Source organism: Ursus maritimus, unplaced genomic scaffold (assembly GCF_017311325.1).
Source record: "Ursus maritimus isolate PB19 unplaced genomic scaffold, ASM1731132v1 scaffold_24, whole genome shotgun sequence".
In the NCBI taxonomy this organism is placed as follows: Eukaryota; Metazoa; Chordata; class Mammalia; order Carnivora; family Ursidae; genus Ursus; species Ursus maritimus.
The window spans coordinates 20,900,713-20,924,374 of NW_024424897.1; the positions used below are offsets into that span (position 1 = coordinate 20,900,713).

General features: G+C 40.1%; 1 protein-coding gene and 1 long non-coding RNA gene across 3 annotated transcripts in view; one reads left to right on the forward strand and one right to left on the reverse strand.

Moving 5' to 3' along the window:
* The window catches only part of LOC103662035, a 48,536-nt gene extending 27,550 nt beyond the window's left edge, over window positions 1-20,986 (reverse strand). Inside the window, exons 1-2 of the long non-coding RNA XR_568340.2 lie at window positions 20,860-20,986; window positions 12,042-12,174 (exon numbers count right to left, since the gene is read on the reverse strand). This is a non-coding gene — a long non-coding RNA (uncharacterized LOC103662035). The remainder of the gene's footprint in view (window positions 1-12,041; window positions 12,175-20,859) is intronic.
* On the forward strand, window positions 17,263-21,911 carry KRT10 (keratin 10). Of its 2 annotated transcripts, none has more exons than XM_040640646.1 (8): window positions 17,263-18,118; window positions 18,917-18,999; window positions 19,368-19,524; window positions 19,614-19,775; window positions 19,866-19,991; window positions 20,308-20,525; window positions 20,910-21,238; window positions 21,552-21,911. In XM_040640646.1, exons 1-8 carry the CDS (start codon window positions 17,588-17,590, stop codon window positions 21,656-21,658), a joined length of 1,713 nt encoding a protein of 570 aa, XP_040496580.1. In that variant the 5' UTR covers window positions 17,263-17,587; the 3' UTR covers window positions 21,659-21,911. The 2 variants fall into 2 exon arrangements, with proteins under 2 accessions (XP_040496580.1, XP_040496581.1); XM_040640647.1 differs by having other exon boundaries at window positions 17,483-18,118; window positions 20,910-21,218.
* Window positions 21,912-23,662: the final 1,751 nt, after the last annotated feature.

Here is a 23,662-nt window from a genome sequence, read left to right on the forward strand (position 1 = left end):
CACTGAGCAGGGAGCCCGATGCAGAGCTCGATCCCAGGACCCTGGGATCATGACCTGAGCCGAAGGCAGACGCTTAACGACTGAGTCACCCAGGCACCCCTTCTATTAATTTCCTTTTTATTTTATTTTTTTTTTAAGAGTCTCCTATTAAGGGCACTCTCTCTTAGTTACTTTATTTTTTTATTAATTTTTTTAAAGATTTTATTTATTTATTTGACAGAGATAGACAGCCAGCGAGAGAGGGAACACAAGCAGGGGGAGTGGGAGAGGAAGAAGCAGGCTCCTAGTGGAGGAGCCTGATGTGGGGCTCGATCCCAGAACGCCAGGATCACGCCCTGAGCCGAAGGCAGACGCTTAACGACTGAGCCACCCTGGTGCCCCTTAATTTTCTTTTTAAAGGGAATTTAATTTTCCTTTAATTTGAGCAAATGGTCATGTTATACAATCGACAAACTATCAAGACTGAGAATATGTATGTATTTTAGTTAGTAGCTTTGAGAGAACTCAGTCCCCAATACTTATATGATCTTTTCAGAATCCAAAGCCACCAAACTGAAAAATGACTTTGCAATCCTGTCCTATTTGCCATCTCTAAACTACTGAAATCTTCCACATTGTTGACCACTCCACCTTCTTGAAATTCTCCTCTCCCTGGGCTTTCTTGAAACTTGTCTCGTAGCTCTCTCCTTTTTCCTTTGAGGGTTACCTTTCAACCTCTTTTGTTTCTCCTTAAATGTTACAGTTCCTCACAGTTTTATCTTTGGTCCTCATCTCTACCAATTCTCCCTGCAAAATCTCATCCAGTTTCATGGTTGCTCTTTGCCAGTAACTTCCAAATCTAGCCACAGTTTCTGAATCCGAGACCCACACTGCAACTGCCTTTGGAATATCTTTACCTGGATGTTGACAGGTGTTTCACCCCAAATCTTCCCTATCCTGAATTCATTATCTTTCCTACAAAACCTGTTCCTCCTTTGCATTCCCACATCAGTTAATGGCACTTCTCAAAGTCCAAAACTGGAAACCTCTTGTCATTTAACACTCCCTCCTTCTCCTTCATCAACCCAAAACTAAGCAATAATCAAATGCAACCATTCCTATCTTCTATCTTCCCCTTCTTTCCACCCCACTGCTACTTTCTTGAAGTTCTCGTTGTCTCTTCCCCTCCCCCCAGACTCTTGCAAATCCTCCTATCTCATCTCCCTGCCTCCAGTTTCCCTATGATGCATCTAGTACACTGGCCACAATGTTATCTTTCTAAAAATTAGGGTCGTGTTCACCCTCTGCTTAGCAACCTTTGTTGGTCCAGCCCCTGATTATGGGACCAAGTCCAAATTCCTCTGGATGGTATTAAAGGCCCTTCCCCAACTGGTTCCAACCTATTTTTCCAGTCTTATCTCTTGGAAGTCACTCATACAAACTTTATGCCCCAGCCAAACCAAACTTCTCAGTTCTTCAAATACGACATGCATATTTACACCTCCTTTATACACACTGGTCCCTCTGCCTCAAAATGTTTCCCCCGCTCATTTTTTAGGATATCATTCAAACGGCATCTCCATGTCCTCCAGAGACCGGTTTCTCTTTCTCGATGCTTCACATGCTTATATAAATCTGTACTGTTAAAATCATCCTATTCTGTAACTATTTGTGTCTTATCCCTCACGCTCTACCCCCCAAGATGTGGTTTCTTGGAAAGCGAGGATCACATCTTACTCATCTTTGCATCTTCAGAACCCCATAAAGGGTTTCTGGTATATAATATATATTCAGTGAGTGACTTGTATAAAAATGGGGAAATCAGAGCCAAAGTTCCTGTCCTTTCCCTGAAGAAGGTGAAGGGAAAGGCCTAGAGACAAAAAAAGAACACTCTTTACCCTCTTCTCTGCTTCACCTGATCTAATAGTCAGTTGTACTAACTGAAAGAATACAGAAAAGGCCTTTCTGCAGAATTTTTATCACCACAATGCCTGAAATTCCACTTAGGTAAAAGGCACATTTTTTCAATATAAACAGTTTTGGTGAACACCTCTCCGCCCCTACCCACCTTTGTCAGTAAGTCACACTTACTAACCAGACGGTTATCCTCCCAGTACCTGTTCCCCCAGCAGGCTGAAAAGTCTCAAAGAGAAGGAGAAGAAAACAGGGAAACGAAGCACATCAGGGGAGGACAAACTAAACTGGGACGTGGCTTTAGTGTGCTGGGGAGCACCTCCAGAGCATGGGACACAGGAGAGCTGGAGGTGGAGGGCTGCTGAGAAGAAGAGAGCAGCAAAACAAAAATCCAAATTCAGTGATGGAAACTTTGGTAGGTACTTGCTCTACTCCTCCTCGGAGATGGGGGAAACACCCTCTCTCACACTCAGCAAAAGCAGCCCCACCTCCGCACGCAGATTTGGCTCTTGAGGGAAAGAACTCACCTTCCATTGTTACTTCACTCCTGCTAACTCTTGTAACCTAAGTATTGTTCCCACCTAGGGCCCTCTTATCCTGCCTTTCATCTAGGGAGGAGGTGAGGAAGAGAGGGGTGAGCCGGTTTCTGTAGTCCCAAGACACAGGCTGCCACAACGGCTCAGATCTCATCTGATTCTATGATCTGAGACCTTCTCTTTCCTCCTCCCTTACCTGCAGCATCAAGCAGGGTTTCTGAGAGGGAGGTTGGAAGGAAGAAGCCCAGAGTGTTTCCATAGAGCAAACATAACAAGTAACCAGGAACATTTTCAGTCCCGTGTAACGTGTGTCGACATACCTTAAAGAAACTAAAAGCCAAGAGCTGTCTGGGAGGGTGCCCGACTCAGACTGAATGTATGACTTTTGTTGGGGTTTCTGTAAACTAGCCCTCCAGAGCACCCCAGTTCCTATCCTCCAAGCCCTGTTCTCTGCCTTCCTTTGATTCTAGAAGCCATTGATATTCTTCCAGTGAATTCCCTTGCTTAACGTGACCAGTCTGTTTCTGACTGCCATCATTAGCTACACCGTGAAGCCCACCTGGATCCTCCTGGAACAGATGCTCAGCTCCATCCTCCATTCCCCATACTCTTTATGCATAAACCTACCATTCCAGGAGCAGGTAAGCCCCTGTTCTCTACCCAGAATTATGCTAAGTGTCAAGAAAGAAACATGAATAATTCACGGTCTCTGCCTTCAAAGAGCCTATACTTTGATAAGCATGTATTTCATGGTATTGCAATTACTCACTTCCCTATTAACCTCTTGGCCTGCCATACAGTAGAATCCAAGCAGGACACAGCGGGCACCCTCGAATTAGGAAAAACTAAGGAGACTCTAATACACAGACTGTTTGCCCAAGTGTGGGCATGGTGTAGGGAAACCACCAGTAGCTATTATTACCCCCATGCCCAAAAAGACGAAGGAAAGGGACTCAGAATGGGAAAGTCAAATAAAGAGAGTCACCTTGAAAGGAGCTGTGGCTTTTAATGAAAGGCCACACCCAACTGGTAGGGGCCAGGGGAATAAATACCCCAAACTCATTCTCCTCCCTCTCTTCCTCTCATTTACTGATTGGGTTCCCACTGGGCAAACCTAATGAAAGCCAGAGAGCAGCTACCTTCCTGGAGCAGGAGAGCAGGAGGAAAAAGGTAGAGAGTGGAACCAGAGGGGCAAATGGCTTTGCAGGGTCAGCACTCAGTCCACGTTTGCTGAATTACATTATTACTACTACATGGATGCAGACAATTTCTAGTTTCGCTTTTCTCTTCTTAGTTCTCAAATAGCTACATTAGTGTCTTAGTTGACAGTTTTCCTGATACACACAAGTTTGATTCTCTGCTTCCTCTCTGCTACAGAAATATATATACCTACATTAAGAAGACAATTGTCAGGGGCGCCTGGGTGGCTCAATCGTTAAGCGTCTGCCTTCGGCTCAGGTCATGATCCCAGCATTCTGGGATTGAGCCCCGCATCGGCTCCCTGCTCAGTGGGAGCCTGCTTCTCCCTCTCCCACGCCCCCTGCTGGTGTTCCCTCTCTCACTGCCTCTCTCCCTGTCAAATAAATAAATAAAATATTTTTTAAAAAAGAAGAAGATAATTGTCAAAAAAAAAAAAAAAAAAGACAATTGCCTTGAATCTAACTTCCCAATAATCAGCATCTACTCTTGAAGCCTTGAGGAAGGCTCAGACTCTTCTGCCTTCCCATGCGTTTTCACCCCCTCCAGTCTGCGCACCCGTGTAACAAAATCACGGGCCCTTAGGGGAAGACACGAGAAGGCAGAACACTCGCCGTGCTCTGGAGATGGGGCACAACGAACAGAGGTGGAGATCGTGGCATGAGGGAGTGGGGTGGCACAGAGCTGCCACTTGCAGACATTTGGGATGCTTAGGACAGACTAGGAGATAAGAAAGGAAGAAGTGCCAGAGAGAAAGTCAGAAGGAGAGGTGACTTCCAGAAATTAGGAGCAGACATCCGGAACAGAGCTCTGAGAAATGGGCATGGAAGCAGGAAGAGATCTGTGCATAGATTAAGAATAAGAAAGTTTGTGCCTTCTCTTCAGTCTATTCCCCCACACACATCCTGACAGATTAAATCACATTTTTGCTTAAGGCTGCCCTTTTAAGTGCAAAACTGTGCTTTCAACAGATTTCTGCCCAAAATAACCTCTCTTCTCCTTACCAAGTAGTGAAAATCCTATCACGGGAAAAAATTTCTCATTTCTCAATTGAAGAACAAGCTCAAAATGCAAATGTTTGGATACCTAGAATAGCACAGTGAATAAGGCTTGTATAAATGAACACTACCATATCTTTTCCTTAGACAGAGAAGGGGGTTAAAACACAAGAAAGCCCATGGCTGGGGTGCCTGGGTGGCTCAGTCAGTTAAGCATCTGCCTTCAGCTCAGGTCATGATCCCAGGGTCCTGGAATTGAGCCCCGGGTGGAGCTCCCTGCTGGGTGGGGAGCCTGCTTCTCCCTCTGCCTGCAGCTCCCCTGTTTGTGCATGCTCTGTCAAATAAATAAAATCTTTTTTAAAAATTAAAAAAAAAAAAAAAGAAAGCAAGCCCATGGCTTCAGATGAAGGGCAGAGAGATTTCAACCCAGAGAAGAAAGGGCGAAGAAGAAAGCGAGCCAATAACAAACATTAAGAACTCCACCGCTCTGTCCAGAGGAGTCCAAGATAGGCATGGATATCTAGAATCAACACATACTCAGATGCTGAACTTCGGAGGAACTCTGGGCAAGAGGCACACAAAGCAACTGTCAAAAATCTCAGGCCCGTAACTGTCCCGTCAGAGTCCCCAGCACACGCTTCAGCATTCAATAAGTATGTCTTGAGTGAATGTGTGATATAATTAGAGTTATGAGTTTTAAAGACCACTCTGGATTCAAGTGGGGGAGTAGGGAGAAGAGGGTACGGGAGAGAACGAGCCTTTACTGAGTGCCTAGTATGTACCAGGCATGAACACTTGTTTCTCATTTGTTTTCCCAACATCTTTTGGAAGTTGTACAGATGAAACTGAGACAAACTCTTCAGTGACTTTTATCCAGGCTGGAAAACAGTGAACCGGACTCAAACACACATCTGTTTTGACTTCAAAGTATATATACTACCCTGCACAGACTCCCTGGAAAGAGACTGGCAGTTGGCTTGCAAAGCTACACAAAGAAGAGCTAGGCTCAAGAGCACGGGAATGTTAGGAGTACAGGGGTCAGAAGGAAACAAGGTTTTTCTGTGAGAGGCATGTATGCAGGGTTTCAATAAAAAATGCTCATTCATCATGGTTCAAAACGCAGTCATGAAATGATGTCTGTTTCTCCCACCCGCACATAGTTTCCTGTCATATATAACCGACACCCTGGGGAGGCATCACTTGAGCATAAATGGCCCATCAATCTCTAAATTAAGTAAAAAAATTAAGCTGCTGCCTAAAAACTAGATATTTTTTACAAACTGCCCTTTAAAGATGATGTAATGTTACAGTGTTACACATTGGTCTCCACTTTGACTTTGAGGCTACATACTTCGACCTTAGGCCTCTGCTACATTTGCACACAATAGCTTATTCCTCTGGGTTCGGACAACACAGCAGTGCTGGAAGTGGCTACGGGTCTGTTAAGGCCGTGGGGGAAGCTAGGACATTGGAGGGGGCTCAGAGAATTAGAGGGCGTCAGGCTAGAATTAGAGGGCGTCAGGCTCTCTGCTCAGCAGGGAGTCTGCTTCTCCCTCTCCCACTGTGCTCTCTCTCTCTCTCAAATAAATAAATCTTGAAAAAATCTATTCATTGTTTATCTGAAATTTAAATTTACTTAGGCATTCTGTATTTTTATTTACTAAATCTGGTAACACTGGTAATTTTGTAATCTCCCGGGCATTCTTTAAAACCTTAACAATGATTTCTAAAATCTACATTTCCAGTTTTATCTTTTTAATCTATTGGCATTATCATATTCCAGATGCAAAAACCAACCAACCTGGGACATTTCAAATTATTTTATTTTGGATCAGTACACGAAGCGTACCACGAAAAGCAGCTCATGTTGAAGTGAATGTAGAAATGTGTCCCAGGAGTGGACACGACCGCCCTGCGGGACCAGAGGAGCGGGCAGTATGAGGTCTCACCAGAACAAAGCCACAGAGAGGCTGATGCCTGGTTTATGGAAAGGTAAACCAATCACCATGAAAAAAAAAATCCAGCACTAAACTGATAGCAAGTGTTTATATTTTCATTCCACTCTAAAGCTTAGAGTAAAGAACTGAATGGGCATGCACTAACTTCTGCTGACAAGTCCCAACGGGAAAAAGATGGGTGAGTTGCAGCAAACTCTCCAGATGCTGGAATTAAAGCTTCAGGCCCAACCATCTCTAGTAAGAATGTTGCAATGTGTTGTTCTGAAGTCCAAATTGTTCTCCACACAGGACAGTTACAAAACCGATCACAGATTTCTCAAACCATTTTAGGTCTCCTTAGAATACTCTTTTCACTCTAAAAACGAAAAGCGACTCTGCTTAAGGTTAAACAATAGAGGAACAGTAAATCAGAAAAAGAGAGGAAGGCACGGTGCCAAGAACAGTTTCTTTAAAATTACAAATCAAGTTCTGTCTGGTAGTAGTTTTAGATTACGCTCTGTTTTTCTACAACTCTCTGTTTTTCTACAATTCTCTGTTTTTCTCCACTGCAATTTTTAACGAATCATCTTTTCACTTTTATTGTCCATTCCTACAGGAACAATCCTTTGACTCCAGTTTGACAAAAACTGAAAGTAACCAACTACTATGGTCAACTTTCACAAATACAAGAACTGATGAACAATCTGGAGGGTCAAGTTCAACAAACGAGGACCCGAGGGGAGAGCCAGAATGATGACTAGGAATAACTCCTGAGATCTGACCAGTCAATGAGATTGAAAAGTACCATAAACTAATGAATGGAAAATCTAGATAATTGATAAAATAATCCACTAAGACCCTAGCCCTCTATTAAATACTCAGTTCTTAAACTGCTTGTGTACATGCACTCAATCCTAAAATATCAGGCCAAACAGCACTTGCCATGAAATAATTTACCATTGTGACTGACCCACTCCTAATCAAATCCATTACCCTCAAAACATACCCACTTCACAAAGTGTTTGCAGAATACCTGTGAAAATAACATTTTAAAATCACCTAAACAAAAAGGAATATTCTTCAAATCTGCTTACTTTTTTAAAATTCCATTTAGCTCATTTATAAGTAGGAAATGTAAGCCCATCCTAAAACAGGCCTGGTTATAATAAAAAGGTCCCCTTCTCACCACTGTAATTTACATTTCTGGGGCGGTCTTTGAAACCACAAAGCAAAGTTTAATTGAACATCTGACAGTGAAAGGTAGTGGTTAAGAGTGTAGGATCTAGAGAAGACAGAGCTGGTTTCAATTCTGGCTCAGATACTAATGTAGCGGCTGTACCACCCTGTGTGCAACACACAAGCACCATACGTTTCAGTTTCCTCCTCCCTTAAAAAGGGTCCAAAAATAGTATCTGCCGTACAGGGTTGTTCCGTGAGAGGATGTACATAGAGCCCTTAACAGTGTCGGGCACAGAGTAAATGTTAAATAAATGTTAGTAATGAAAGTTCTTGCTATTCATAACATTCTTATGCTTAGAGCAGCGTGATGGCCATCAGTGTGACTGCCGGTTAGAGCAGCTATCCCCATTGGGTTACAGAGGCTGTGTCACTGGATAGTTCGTGTTTGGTTTTTGGTTTTCGTTTTTGTTTTTTTTTTTAAAGCAATTCTACTAGATCATATTTAGATTGTAGCATTTGTATTCCAAATGTCCAAAAAAAAAAAAAATACAAATCTTACAGTTCTATAAATAGCCACTCATTTATATGTAAGCTCTAGGACTAAAAAATTCTAACCTTAGCTCCACATTTTAACCAAAATGATCAATATAGGAAATATTAGTGAGTCACAAAAAAATTTGGTGTCTTTTGGATTATGGAAGCGGGAAAATCCCAAAGCAACAGAATCCCTTCACAGCACAGTTTACTTTCAAATTAATTCAGATAATACACCACTTGCTCAAGACTTAAGAATTAAAACCTTATAAAAAGCAGTTAATCTCCATAATGGGTGTTAGCTCTGTCTAGAAAAGCCAGCATAATAAAAGGATTAGCACTGCAATTATGCATGGTGGTTAATTGCTCTGATTTGTTATTTTAATGACTGGTCTGGAGCTGAGGACAATCCTGGGAAAGAAGTAGGAACCTCCAGAAACCCAAGAGGAAGGACCCTCAGAAAGTTAAGGCGGAGTCTAGCCAGGGTACAGACAAAACCAACAAGTCTGACCCCTTCAAGAGCAGAATTCTTGCCCCATTAATTCTTTTTCTCTTCAAATTAGTCCATTTTTTCCATCACAAATGAAATGATATTAAAGAAGGCTTATCCTTAATCTGAGGAAGAAAACAGAATCCGTATGTTCTTGTTAATTTTCTAAGTTACAAGACTGGAAAATACATTTCTAGGTCACTTCCACAGAATTTTAAGTTACTCACTATGCTAATGCAAAAGCTCTGAAGATAGATCTGTACTCAAATCCCAGTTGAGTCCTTTCATTGAACAATTTTGGGCAAGCTACTTAATTTTTCAGTTAAAATAAAAGCTACCTCATACAATTGCTCTCGGGATGTGATGAGACAAAAATCAGGTCAAGTGCTTGGCACGGGTTCTGGAACCTAGAATAAGTCTCAATAAGCTTTAATTATTTGAGGACTGACTTTGCAAATGTTACTTACATATTTATTTAATAAATTCAATCCAAGAAACTGAAAGTTCTTTGGGCGTTATCTCTCATCAGCCTTGTAGAGGGAGGCCACAGACTGGTTATGGTAAATTTTCTCCATTGCTATTATGTGTTACATTTAAATAATTACTTAATCTATTCCTTACCATTCCCACCACACACACACACACACACACACACACACACACACACACAAAGTGATCTGGACAAAGAGCTATGCTCATTTTGTTATGAAACTGACAAACTGTTCGATTCTTTATTTTTAAAAATCTCTAAGCAATAAAATCAAGAGATGAACTTCATAAGATTTTTTAAATTTAAGCACATTACATATATTCATTTAAAATTACGAGAGTGGGGGATTACTGCTTTTATTATATTTTTAACCTCTGTGTGTATCATTTTGAATTCAAAATTTTCTCTACATTTTAAGTAAAAATTAACAAGATTTGATAATAAAGTTACTTTCTCTCATTACCAGCCATCTTTGAGATGATCAATTTTGATAAACAGCCATGGGGCGCCTGGGTGGCACAGCGGTTAAGCGTCTGCCTTCGGCTCAGGGCGTGATCCCAGCATTATGGGATCAAGCCCCACGTCAGGCTCTTCTGCTGTGAGCCTGCTTCTTCCTCTCCCACTCCCACTGCTGTGTTCCCTCTCTCGCTGGCTGTCTCTATCTCTGTCAAATAAATAAATAAAATCTTTAAAAAAAAAAAAAAAATTTTTGATAAACAGCCACAACCAGCCTAAAGGAATTTTCCTGGATTTAGGAATGAGGGAAAAAAAACAGCTACTATTATTTTAGACAGTGTTCAGTTTTGACATCTTCAGATTGAAGCCTGTAGAAGTTGGTTGGTTTGTTGGTTGGCTTGGTACTTTCATCTTTACTACTTTTTATGAAAACCAAAAGGGATATTATGTTTCTGTTTTCTGTTCTAAATCTGTAAATTCTCCTCCAAATGCAGGAAATTCATAGTGACCAACTGTCTTTCATGGAACGAAGTCAACTCCATCAAAAGAAAGAAACCTATGCCATGCTAACAAAACATAAAAGCTAAGTCACATAACATTTAATCCTTAAATCACACCAAATTCATGTGCTATCTAACCAGAAAACCAATTAAAACAGCCAATTCTCCTAATAAAAAGTTTGAAATTTTAGAAGTACAAATATATTTTTAGCAGTTTGCCAGGGTCAAGATCATCTCAACAGATCCAAAACCAAAAAGGGGATCTTTAATGAAAAGGAAAAAGTGAGGGCCAAAATGTTTTCTTAATATATATTAAATATATATATAGTCTAAGATATGTATCTTTATATATTTTAAGATATCTTAAAATTCCTATGCAGAATATTGGCTTTCTTATCATTCTTATGCAACATTCTCACATCTAAAAGTATTATAAATTATTTTAAAGCAAAATTAGTTGTCTTCAGGTAGCCTTTATTTAAACTATGAACTTGCACCATTGCCAAAACATATGGAGAGTTTAGAGAACAAAATAAAGTCAAAGAAAAGAAAGTAGAAAAAGGCACTGGGGTGATATGAAAACATTCAGAGAACAGTTAAGTATCTGCCAGGTACTGACTAGGTATAAAGTACCTTCCCTTCTCTAAACGGACTTAAATGCTTTATCTCATTGGGAACAATAATAACATAGGATATTATAAAATACTGGGTTACACACACAGGAAATGAAAGAGACAGGCATGACTACATTAATGGTGAGAAACCTCATGAAAGAGAGGGCATTTAAGCCAGAGCTTAGAGTTGAGGCAGAATGTTTGAAAAAGCAGCCAAGTGAAAGAAAGACATTCCAAACCAAGAACAAGAAAGGAAGGCCTTAAATTTATGAATAAAGCATGGTATCTTGGCCAAGATTAAATAGAAAGGCTTGCTTATAATTAAAAAATTTAATGGAAATACTTTTCACTGGATCATGGATTATTATACATATTTTAATATTTGCTAGTACAGGCATTCCCTGCTTTTTGAAAGTTCACCTTTATGCAATTTTGCTTTTTTTTAAGGTCTTATTTATTTACTTACGTACTCACTTATTTATTTATTTTAGAGAGAGAAAGAGAGCAAGCAGGGAGAAGAGCAGAGGAGGAGGGAGAGGGAGAAAGAATCCCAAGCAGACTCCACACTGAGCGCAGAGCCCAGCTTAGGGCTTAATCTCACAACCCTGAGATCCTGACCTGAGCAGGAACCAAGAGTCAGATGCTTAACCGACTGACCACCCAGGCACCTCTATGTGATTTTGCTTTTACAAAAGACCTACATTAGTACCTGTTTCCATTAACTGGAAAAAATCCGAAGAGGATTTTCACTTTTACAAAAAAAGGCACAAAGCAAAAATAGCACTCAGTGTTTCTTGCAGTGAGCCATTGTTGTGGTAGCAAGAATGGCACCACCAAGCTCCTCCCCTGAGAACTACATTCAGCATCTCAGCATCAAGCCACCATGGCTTTGAACTGGGTCTGTGAGCACCTGTGCTTTATCTCAATCTGTTCTGTGGACCCGTTAGCAAGATGTGTCCCAGGGTATCAGAAAAGCCTACGAGAGGTTATTTTGGGATCTGGGGACGCTCAAAAGCTTTTACACATAAATTAACAGTAATTGCTTCTTCGCTTCCCAGGAACACTCTTCTTTCAAATAACGGAGAAACCTACATTATTACCCATATTTTATGGGGTAGTAAAATGAGACACAGAAAGGCTGAGTGTCTTGCCCAAGGCCACGTAATGATGTCATGAGAAGAATGCAGCTCTCCTTCCATGCCGCCATCCTTACTCACCGCAGGGAGCATGAAGCTGGACAGAGTCGGGCAAGGCTGTTGAGAAGACTTCATTCATCCACAAGAGAAATCCATCATAGGTCCTTGAGTACGCTGATGAAGTCATGACAGTATTTTTTCAAGAACATTAATCCTGCAGTGGTAAACAGGAAACATCTTAAGTGACATAGCACTGAACCAAGAAAATGTCATCAGAAGCCGGCGATGTAATATCCATGACGGAAGTGCTGAAAGCCTGGACTAGGGCAGCTCCAGTGGGACCAGACAGAAAGAAACAAATACATCAGCTACGATAAAAGAAATAGTGACAAAACTGGCTATTTGGTGGATGTAGGAGTTAAAGAAAAGAATGAAGTTAAAGACGAAAGCACATACCCTTTACAGAAAAACAGACGACATGGTTTATCTCGAAGTTATCAATAAAACACACCTTTCCTTTGCCCACCCCACTCCCTGGCGATTTTCTCCTCCCTCGCTAGACATTTTCCAATTTCTAACCTTATCCTTTCATTCACTTGTGTTTTGCTGGCCTACTGTGGGTTAGACAGTGGCTTAGGCTCTGAGAAGCAGATCACAGTAATAGTAACAAAAACACACGTCTTAAGCACTTATTCTAGGTCTATCAAGCACTGTTCTAAATGCTTTAGGTTTATTAACTCATTTAACTCCCACTACAACACTGCAGGGTAAGCAAAATTATCATTCCTTCTTTAGAAATGAGGAAACAGACACAAAGTCACAGTGGGGGGTGGGGGGTGGGTTATAACCCCAGTGGTCTGGTTCCAGAGCCCACCCACTTAACCACTCTGCTACATTCACTGAAAAGCCTGCATGCAGTGGCCATATTTTTGTGGCTTCCATCACAGTGCAGTCCCAGAAGTTTCAGGAAAACTGTGTGATATGGGAGTGTCTGCAGATTTTTAGGGCCCTAAATTTTAGATGTTTTCCCATGAGAAGCCATGGGCCTTAACAGTATCTTAGCTAATTATTAATTACTGCCTAGTTACTCGGCTCTCTGGGAGGAGGGTACCAAATCCATCCGACAGTTATACAACTTTCCACTTGGCTTTGACTCTGTGGGTGGATATCACAAAGGCACATTCAGCAATTTACACAAAGTCACAGATCATTCGGGCAAAATATGTCTAACTTTCAAACTTTATGTGATAAACAATAGAAAATTCTAAACATTCAGCTCATCAATCCTGCCATCTTGAGACATAATCTGCATTACCAGAGTCTTTTTTCTGCAACTACCTAAATTACTCATTATATCTCAATTAATCAGAGAAAGAAACTTGCAAATAGAATTTTCAACTAGAAACTTCAAGAGAATTTTACTTGAAGCAAAATAAGGAAGAAATAGGAAAGATCCAAATCCCAATAGTGAGACAAGTCAAACTGAAAACAAAGCTGAATCAACAACATGCTTTAAGAGCCCCAGCCAAATTAATTCCATTAGAATAGCATTTATACCTGCCTTAACCATGATCCCAAATCCAGAAGCAGTTAAAGAAGAAATTAATACATTGGATTACATGAAAACAAAATATAATAAGCAAACTGGTCAATTCTAATATTGGGTATACATTGTGGACCTGCCCCACCAAACTCCAGTAAACCTCCCCCATGGAAGGATGCCAATGGTTCCTAACAGCCAAATCAAGTCTTTCTTCAATCTTCTTTGTCCTTGACCTCTCTGCAGGCCAGCCCACTTATCTGGGTTCCCTCCTCCCTTGGCTTCATGATCCTTCTTCCTCTCTCCCCATTACAGGTGCCCTCTTTCTCAGTATTATACTCTAGCTCTTCTTCCCAGCCCCTAAAGTGGCCATCCATCAAAGTTCAGGCTTAGACCTTCTGCTCATTTCTTTCTAAATTCCTTCCTACCTATCCTGAAGTCGGCTCTAATCTCTCTCCTAAGCTGTAGTCCTATGAGCCTAACTGCAGAAAGACATTTTTACATGAACATCCTGGTATTACTTCAAATTCCCATCTTAAAACAAACTAACTTCTCAAAACCCCACTCTTCTTTCATTGTGCCCTCCCATACATCACACCTCTCTCTCTCTCTGTCTCTCTCTGTCACACACACACACACACACACACACACACACACACACACACACACACCCCAGACTGCTGGAACCCCTCCCTGTACTACTTCAACACCCTGTCCATGCCTCAAGTGTAGTCCAGATTACCCCAGATTATAATCTCTGACTTGTGGACTCCAAGTAGACTGCAAATTCCTTAAGGGGCAGGAATTGTATCTTAGTCACCTGTGTATCCCCAGGGAATATTACAGGTGCTCAATAAAATCTGTTAAGAGAGATTAATAAATATAGATGATCTGTTCCAGCCAAACTGGTCCATTAAGAGTCTCCACCTGTGTGGCATTTTCATAGTTCCCACTCCCCAGAAGAATCCTCTCTCTGCTGCTGCATCCGTGGAAAAATCCTATCAATTCTTTACAAGACTCAGCTTAAATTCCACTGGCACCATGAAATTGCATCAGATGACCCTATTCCAATAAGACTCCTTGCTCATCAGTCTTACAGCAACAGTTCAGTGTCATGAAAAGAGGATCATTTTTGAAGCTACAAAGGCCTGGTTCAAAACCAGGCTCTAGCATATGCTACTCTGGGCAAATTCCTAAAGCTTTCTAAAGCTTAATTTTTTTTTTCAGCTATAAAATGAGGTAAATGATACCTATCAGAGAATTTGGGGAGGATTAAAGGACAGTAAACCATCTAGAACATAGGAGATGTTCAGGAAATGTTAACTCCTTTTCCCCACCCCACCTCTCTTTCACTTCATCTACCATCCACATGGTGTTTAGGTTGATAATGTATGTTTTGTCTCCTCAATTAGATTGGAAGGATTAGCAAAATCCTTAAGGGCAAGAGCTGAATCTCACTCATCTCTCTGTCTTCTAAATACCTATGAATGTGCCGTACGGAGACAAAATAAAAATCAAGAGCAACGAAATTACAGTTACAGTGGATTATAGTAATCAAGTGTACACGGTGCCAAGACTAGACCTGACCTTCATAAACTTTCACCCAATTTAGCTGTAGAATTGTTACATAGTACCTCTGTAATTTCACTCCTGCCAAGAACAGATTTCAACAAATGACAGTACAAATGAAAACAAATCCATTTCTGGAGTATGCAGGTTAATAAGTAATCTTTGATAATACCTTAGAGGTGATTTAAATTAAATGTTACAGTTGGTATTAGAAGAGTCGCTATACATGTATTTGTCCCCATGTACTGTAATGCAAATGTTTCCTTTCACATACTCTTTAATATGATTATAACAGATTTCTTCATACCACTTGTTAAATAACTGAAATAGATTGAAATTTTATATTTCCCTACCAAGGTAAAAAAAAAAAAAAAAAGTAAAAGTAATACTGAAGCAAAACTGGTAAGATCAAGATCCAAAATTTGTGATAATTGCAGGTAAAATCTATCAAAATCTCTCTTTAATTAAAATGGTTTCTTTCCAAATTGCTTTCATTAATATCCAGGCTTCAGCATCCTTTCTGAACTTACTGGAATGGTTTTTTTTTTTTCTATCCTGGTTTTTACAGCCTTCCTCTACCACATGCTATCTTCAACAAGGATCAATTCCCATGGTTCGGTTTCATTACTTCTTTTAACTACTGCCCCACTTGCATGTGCTAACACGTTGGAGGAGCTGCGATGTGCTGGGTAGTAACCTCTAACAATCGGCTCTTCGTTAACACTCCCAGTCACATTCCCTTTCCCTGAAGAAACTATTTCTACAGTTTTCATAGACTGTAACCGCAAATCTAACATGAAAAAGCAGTTAGTGAGAGAACAGCATGTGCCAAATACTATACCCTTTCAATACTTTCTGGCTTTCAAGTACATTTTGTTTTGTTTTGTTTCTTCCCACACAGAGAAGTTTATGGAAAGAAACAGAGGCATTCAATTCCATCAGATCAAATCCACCAGAGTATATAGACACATTGGCAGAGGAGGAAAGAGCCAAAAGCCAGGCATCAAAAGACCAAGTTTCTAATCTCAGTTCAACCACCTATTTTACATTGTTAGGCAAAACCATAACCTCTTGTAGCTTCAACATCTTCTTGTATATACTAGACATAATAATAACCACCATCCCTATTTCAGCAGCTTGTTTCAGAGATTATAAAATCACAGGACCACAAATGGCACTGTATAATTATAAAATATGTGTATGATACACATGAATATATTTTGGGGTAATAACAATGTCATAGCCTATGGGTAGATAAAAAAATAATTTTATGTCATGTATTAAAGTCTTAATTAAATACTTCACTAGACGAACTGTTACACTAAATTCTATATACAGCGTATCCAAGTAAATTTTTTTTTTTTTTTGATAAACAGAATCTAGCTTGGCTACATATGTTCACAGTCCAGTTCATAATTTTTGGAGCAAGTATCATTCTCTAATCTGATGGGTATTGAGGAGGGCACTTGATATAATGAGCACTGGGTGTTAAAATGCAACTGATAAATCACTAAATTCTACTCCTGACACTAATAATACACTACATGCTAAATAAAGTGAATTTAAATTTAAAAAAATTTGGATTTATATTCTTGCAAGCAAATTTTTAATCACAATCATAACATACCTAAACTCTCCCTTTGGGGATCAATCAAACTTAGAGCAAAGAAAGTACTGGAGGTTAGTGCTAAGAATTTCTGCATTGTGGTCTTCAAATAAACCTTCACTACAATGAATTTAAAAGTTAAAAAAAATGCAGAATAACTTCATGCTTTTAGATATTTTAGTTAAAAAGAATAACACCATTAAATTAGATTCCTAAATCACTACTCACCTCCAACTCCCTAACCAGAGTATCAATATATTTTCATTCTCCAAATAAATTAAAAGATTCCCTATAGATATATACACACACATTTCCTAACTGTGTTTTTACGGCTTTAACTTCTTATATGTGGCAACTTTTGAATACTAATTAAATTGTTTAGCATATATTTTTTCTTTTCTTTTTGGGTGCTTGCAATTTTCAGTAAGATCTCCATCAGAGCATGATTCTGGCAGACTTTATGTTAATTGCTGTTCCAATTCATTAAAACTGTTTAAAACATGAATTTGAAAAATATTAGCTACCATTTTATAGCTAAAATTCTTTTTCTAAACTTTGCAAACACTCTATGCAATTGAAATGAGTGCTGAGGAAAAAACTGGATTTAAGTTGCTCAATGTTCTTCAAAAGGTGAAAAAGCATAATGAACCATAGCTCGTCTGAACAACACCCATTTTCAATTTCAACATAGTGAACCTCCTGTTTGTTCTTAGGGCAAATTCAAAACCATCCATATTGGAATTGGTTATTACTGAAGATAATGTATGCAATCATAAGTGAAGATGCTAAATTAGCAAAAAGAAAACCATGCAAGTAAGCAAACTCTCACATATGTGGGACACACCCTCTCAGTATATAAAGGCCTGTCACTGTCCTTGGTAGCAAGCACTCCCTGGGCTAAACAGCATCAGCATGTCTGTTCGATACAGCTCCAGCAAGCAGTACTCTTCCTCCCGCAGCGGGGGAGGAGGAGGGGGTGGAGGAGGATCATCCTTCAGGATTTCGAGCAGCAAAGGCTCCATCGGTGGAGGATTTAGCTCAGGGGGGTTCAGTGGCGGCTCTTTTAGTCGTGGGAGCTCTGGTGGAGGCTGCTTTGGAGGCTCCTCAGGTGGCTATGGAGGATTAGGAGGAGGTTTTGGTGGAGGCAGCTTTGGTGGAGGCTATGGCAGCAGCAGCTTCGGTGGGGGTGGAGGCGGCTTTGGAGGCTATGGGGGTGGATTTGGAGGAGATGGTGGCCTTCTCTCCGGAAATGAAAAAGTAACCATGCAGAATCTGAATGACCGCCTGGCTTCCTACTTGGACAAAGTGCGGGCTCTGGAAGAATCAAACTACGAGCTAGAAGGCAAAATCAAGGAGTGGTATGAAAAGCATGGCAACTCAAGACAGAGAGAGCCCCGTGACTACAGCAAATACTACCAAACCATCGAAGATCTTAAAAATCAGGTAAGGTTCCTACTAAAAATCCAACTTGAAGCCTATGTAATTCAAATAGATGAATCTTAAATTAACCACAATGTAGCTATTCACTGTGTTTGCCTATGTTGCCTTCTTGCTTCCAAAAACAATCCAGTCTTATCAAATGTAAATATTTGTGATGATATAGTCACTGCAATCTTCAACATGTATGTTATGTATCTTACAGGGTGGCTGATTACTGAGAATTTTTTAGGTTTTAATGAGTATATGAGTCTATAGCTAAAATACTAGATCATTTACAAATATAGGAACTAAAAGAATTATGTGAATCAAAACATTATTCAGATTGATAACAAAAAAAATATTAATTACCAACGTTGCCATTGGTAACACGAATTCTCCAGGATGGAAATGGGATACTGTTTGCCTCTAGAGAATCTGTGAAATGTACCTACTGTGTGCCAGCCCAGAGTGTATTCATTTAGAATATACATTTAAAACAAGTTAAACCAAAAGGTATGAGTCAGTCAAAAGTTGGCTGAAATACATGGAAATCACCCAGTATAAAAGTGGGGGGACACACATGCAGGAACACAACTTATAACCGCAATTAGTTTTCAGGAAAGGATGATACAGAAATAGCAAAGTATAGAAACTTCCAGAGAACAAATTACTCAAATTTAAGTATCTGGGGAGCCCTGCAATATTTTATATTTAAGATAAAATAAATTCCCCCATGATTTTGTAAGAGAACATAAAAATGCAGTTCATCTATGCCACCATAAAAGCCGTATCTGTATCTGATTTCTTTGCTTCTCCCTCCAGATCCTCCATCTAACAACTGATAATGCCAATATCCTGCTTCAGATCGACAATGCCAGGCTGGCAGCTGACGACTTCAGATTAAAGTAAGCTAGGTGAACGTGGCACAACACTGTCACAACAAATACATGAGTTGCTTTTAACAATGACTTGGGACGCCCACAATAGCATTTACATTTTCTTGAGTTCATGCAAAGTTAAATGGTATTGGAGTTGTCAGAAAATTTTTCAATTTCAATATCACCTTTTTGGCAATATTAAAAGAAGAAAATGCATTTTAAAATAAGTGCTAAACTTCTTTGCATTAAACCAGTAATATCCCTATGCGAATTAGTATACAATAAATGTTGCCATGATATAAACTAAACTATATATTTGCTTCTTAAACAGTCTCAGCCCAGGTATACCTCCCATATCTAAGTTATATCCAGTATTTGTACTATGCCTGTTTCAGGTATGAGAACGAGGTAGCCCTGCGCCAGAGTGTGGAGGCCGACATCAATGGCCTCCGCAGGGTACTGGACGAGCTGACCCTGACCAAGGCTGACCTGGAGATGCAGATCGAGAGCCTGACTGAAGAGCTGGCCTACCTGAAGAAGAACCACGAGGAGGTGATGCAAAAAGTTATACTTCCTCCAGCCAAAAAAAGGGTTCATTGTGGTCATGGTGCAGTCATTAAATCTTTCTGTTCCTCAAACAGGAAATGAAAGACCTTCAAAATGTGTCCACTGGTGATGTAAATGTAGAAATGAATGCTGCCCCAGGTGTTGACCTGACTGAACTTCTGAATAACATGAGAAACCAATATGAACAACTTGCTGAACAAAACCGCAAAGACGCTGAAGCCTGGTTCAATGAAAAGGTAATCCATCTTCCTTCATAATGAGGCCAGTGGACATTTGGTTATCATTTCAGATTTTTCTCATCTTTTTGCCTGTTTTTAATACTCTAGAGCAAGGAACTGACTACAGAAATCAATAGTAATATTGAACAAATGTCCAGCCACAAATCTGAGATTACTGAATTGAGACGAACGGTTCAAGGTCTGGAAATCGAACTACAGTCCCAACTAGCCCTGGTATGTTAATAACTCTCTCTTTTGAAATAACTTCAACTTTATCACACAAAGTTTCATGCCCACATAAGAATACTCAACTCAAGAGAAAAGAGATGGTAAGAAAGTAGAAATAAAACTGGAGCTCTCCGTTAACGGGAGAAAAGTAGCGGCCCTGCTCTAAACGTGCTGAAGTTAAAATGTTGCCCTTAAACATAAAACACAAATTCTATTCATTTTCTTTATTCTTCTATTTTATGTCTCATTAAATGATTAAATAACCTTCACTGTACTTAAACAGTGAGGTCGCTAAGTCACCATCTGTTCTCTCCTCTTTCAGAAACAATCCCTGGAATCCTCGTTGGCAGAAACAGAAGGTCGCTACTGTGTGCAGCTCTCACAGATTCAGGCGCAGATCTCCTCTCTGGAGGAACAACTGCAACAGATTCGGGCTGAAACCGAATGCCAGAATGCCGAGTACCAACAACTCCTGGACATTAAGATCCGACTGGAGAATGAAATTCAAACCTACCGCAGCCTGCTAGAAGGAGAAGGAAGGTGAATTATTAACATTTTTAAATGATCCCAATTGGTTTTATTCAATGTTCTAAGTCGCCAAGCTTTTCCAAAACCCAAAAAAGTGCCAGAGAATGGGAGAAAGGGAGGAGAAAAGAGAAAGGGAGGAGGAGAAAGCAGAGTACGGAAAAACGTCTGCAACCACAGCTTTCAACTTTCCATGCATTTGATTCGTAGGGTCGTGTGCAATTTAAAACTGTTTCTAAGTAATGGGTTTTAGAATCCATACTTGACAGGTTTTTTTCCTTTCTTTTTTTTCCTCTCGAAACACGTTTTGCTTATTTTTAAAGTAACAATAACGTGGAAAGCGACCCACCCTTTTTCAAAGTTAAGAGTTTAACCGAACGTGACCCTTACTCCCGGTAGTTCCGGCGGCGGCAGCTACGGCGGCGGGCGCGGCGGCGGAAGTTCCGGCGGCGGCTACGGAGGAAGTTCCGGCGGCGGCGGCTACGGCGGCGGAAGCTCCAGCGGCGGTGGCTACGGAGGCGGAAGCTCCGGCGGCGGCGGCGGCTACGGCGGCGGAAGCTCCAGCGGCGGCGGTTACGGTGGGGGCAGCTCTGGCGGCGGCGGGCACGGCGGCAGTTCCGGCGGCGGCTACGGGGGCGGGAGCTCCAGCGGAGGTCACAAGTCCTCGTCGTCTGGGTCGGTTGGAGAGTCCTCTTCTAAGGGACCAAGGTCAGCAGAAACTAGCTGGGGTAATCAGAATTAGTTTTAATTTTCTGCGATGGTTTCGTTGCTTTTTTACGCGCTAGAGCTTTTTAAAAAATTAAAATCTCAGAGAAGATTTCCACTTGCATTTTTTTCGCAAACTGTACTCTTGACATCCATCTTGAAGGAAAAATGTCATGGTCCAAGATGCTGTTGCTTAAACATTGCTCTTTTTTTTTTTTTTAAACAACGTAGAAAATGAATTTTTAAATGTATTTTTTAAGAAATTTTGATTAATTAGTAAGGACCCTACAAATCGCTTAATCTAAATTCTATTTTTTTTTCATGATTCACGTACAGATACTAACAAACCCAGAGTAATCAAGACAATTATTGAAGAGGTGGCACCTGATGGTAGAGTCCTTTCATCCATGGTTGAATCGGAAACCAGGAAACACTACTATTAAGCCGCATCAAGAGGAGTCTCCCTTCGCACAGACCATTATGTACAGATGCATGAAAAACAAAATCATCAAAACACTTTAGTCTTAATGGTCTATGGAAATAGGTTCACTTCTTGAAAATAAGGTGTCTAAAAGGTGTTTTGTGGTTTCTGTATTTCTTCTTTTCATTTACCAGAAAGTGTTCTTTAATGAAAAAGAACTTTTCTATTCTCATTCACTAACGAATTTCAATAAACTTTCTTACTGATGCAAGCTATCCAATTTGGTCAGAATTGTCTTTATTTAAATTAAGTGATATTTTTAACTTTAAAGATGGATGAACTATAGACTTTGAAGGTTGATTTATCCAGAAAATCTGAAGACACAATTATTATCATTATGATTTTTCTTGAGTAAATGTTTTAATTTTGTGGGTATGTTGAATCAATGTCAGTAATCTCACAGAGTGAAAAGTCTCAGAGACCCCAATCTTACTGTTTCTTAAAGATACACAGTATATGGAAAACTCCCAGTGCTCTGGCTCTGAATTATTTCAATCCTGAAAATTCTAAAATATCTTAAGACCCCAAAGATAAAGTTATCAGAAATGTCACATTTTCTGATTACTTGGCTTCTCACATTTACCTACCCTCGTTTTCTTCCCATTCATTTCTGCCCAAATGCTATACACCTTAAGAGATATCATCTACCACTTACCAGGCGAGTACAGTCATATCACCCCAATTAAATTATTTTGTGTCTATCAGATGAACAGGAGAAACACTGTCAAGACATGATGTTATCAGTTTTACCAAAAGGACAACTCTAGGTCCCTGCTTTCACCAAATTCTGTCTAATGATAAGGTCTAAAGACCTGGTACTTGTAGGGTCAACGCAAGCACATCCTTCAGCCATTAAGAACCCAACTGACATGACTTAGTACTCTGCTAGTATATGGAGTAGGTGGATTTATTAAGGGCTGGATTTATTCTTTGCCCCTAAGATTACCTTGTGTTCCCTGGTGAGTTCCTAGATTACCCATGTCTACCCCTTCCTCTGTATCCTTACTGATTTGAACTTGTTTTCCCCAACACCTGAGCCCTGGTCCCCAGGGCATTTACTTGGGAATCCTGCTGGGTACACCTTACCCTCTGTACTCCAAACTGATGACCAGAGCCATATTGCTAAATGAATGGACTTCTGTATAGTTAAGGCTCCATGACCTTCATAGCACCAAATATTACCATAGTTAAGAAACTGTCCACTGTGGTTGGCATGTCTTTTTATGTGGGTACCAGCCTCCCTTCTGGGGAACCAGTCTCCTAAGCTTCACTGTTGAAGTCCCAACATGCCACACTGTAAAACCCTAAAACAGAGATGTTGCTGGGTAAGGACTCAGCTGCCACTGGGAATATACTGTTGAGAAACACTACCTTTTAAAATATCTAACAAAGTTAGACAAATCCTAGGATTTAGAGTAGTATTCATAATCTGAGATGGCCATTCTCCTTATTCTGAAGAAATAAAGTGTTTTCATACTCAATGACACAAATTTAAATATGTTACTATGAGATAGTTTGTTATTAAGCTTTGTCTCTTCTACCCTTTCCCACCACCACCACCACCTGCCTAACTGTCCCCCTCCCCCAAGCCAAGATCTCAGCTAGTCAGAGGTCTTCATCTGGTTGGGTGGTAACCCAAACCTTCATTTTTGAAAGGTCTAAATCATTGTAGTCCTGGCTTCTTACCTGTTCAGTCTTCCAATACCTTCTTAGACAATTACTTACATTACATTTTCTCTGAAAAAGTAACTACTTTATCCCTGATAAAGAACTGCTTTTTGAATGTTAACTTATTGCAGTAATCATTTCACTGTACAGGTAAGTCATTATGCTATACACCTTTAACAGTGCGATATGTCAATTATATCTCAATAGAACTGAAAAAAATTCTAAAATAGAACTTTCTGAACTGGACTCAAACTACAGTTTAATAAAGACTGCCTAAACAAGTTTGATGTTAACAAGG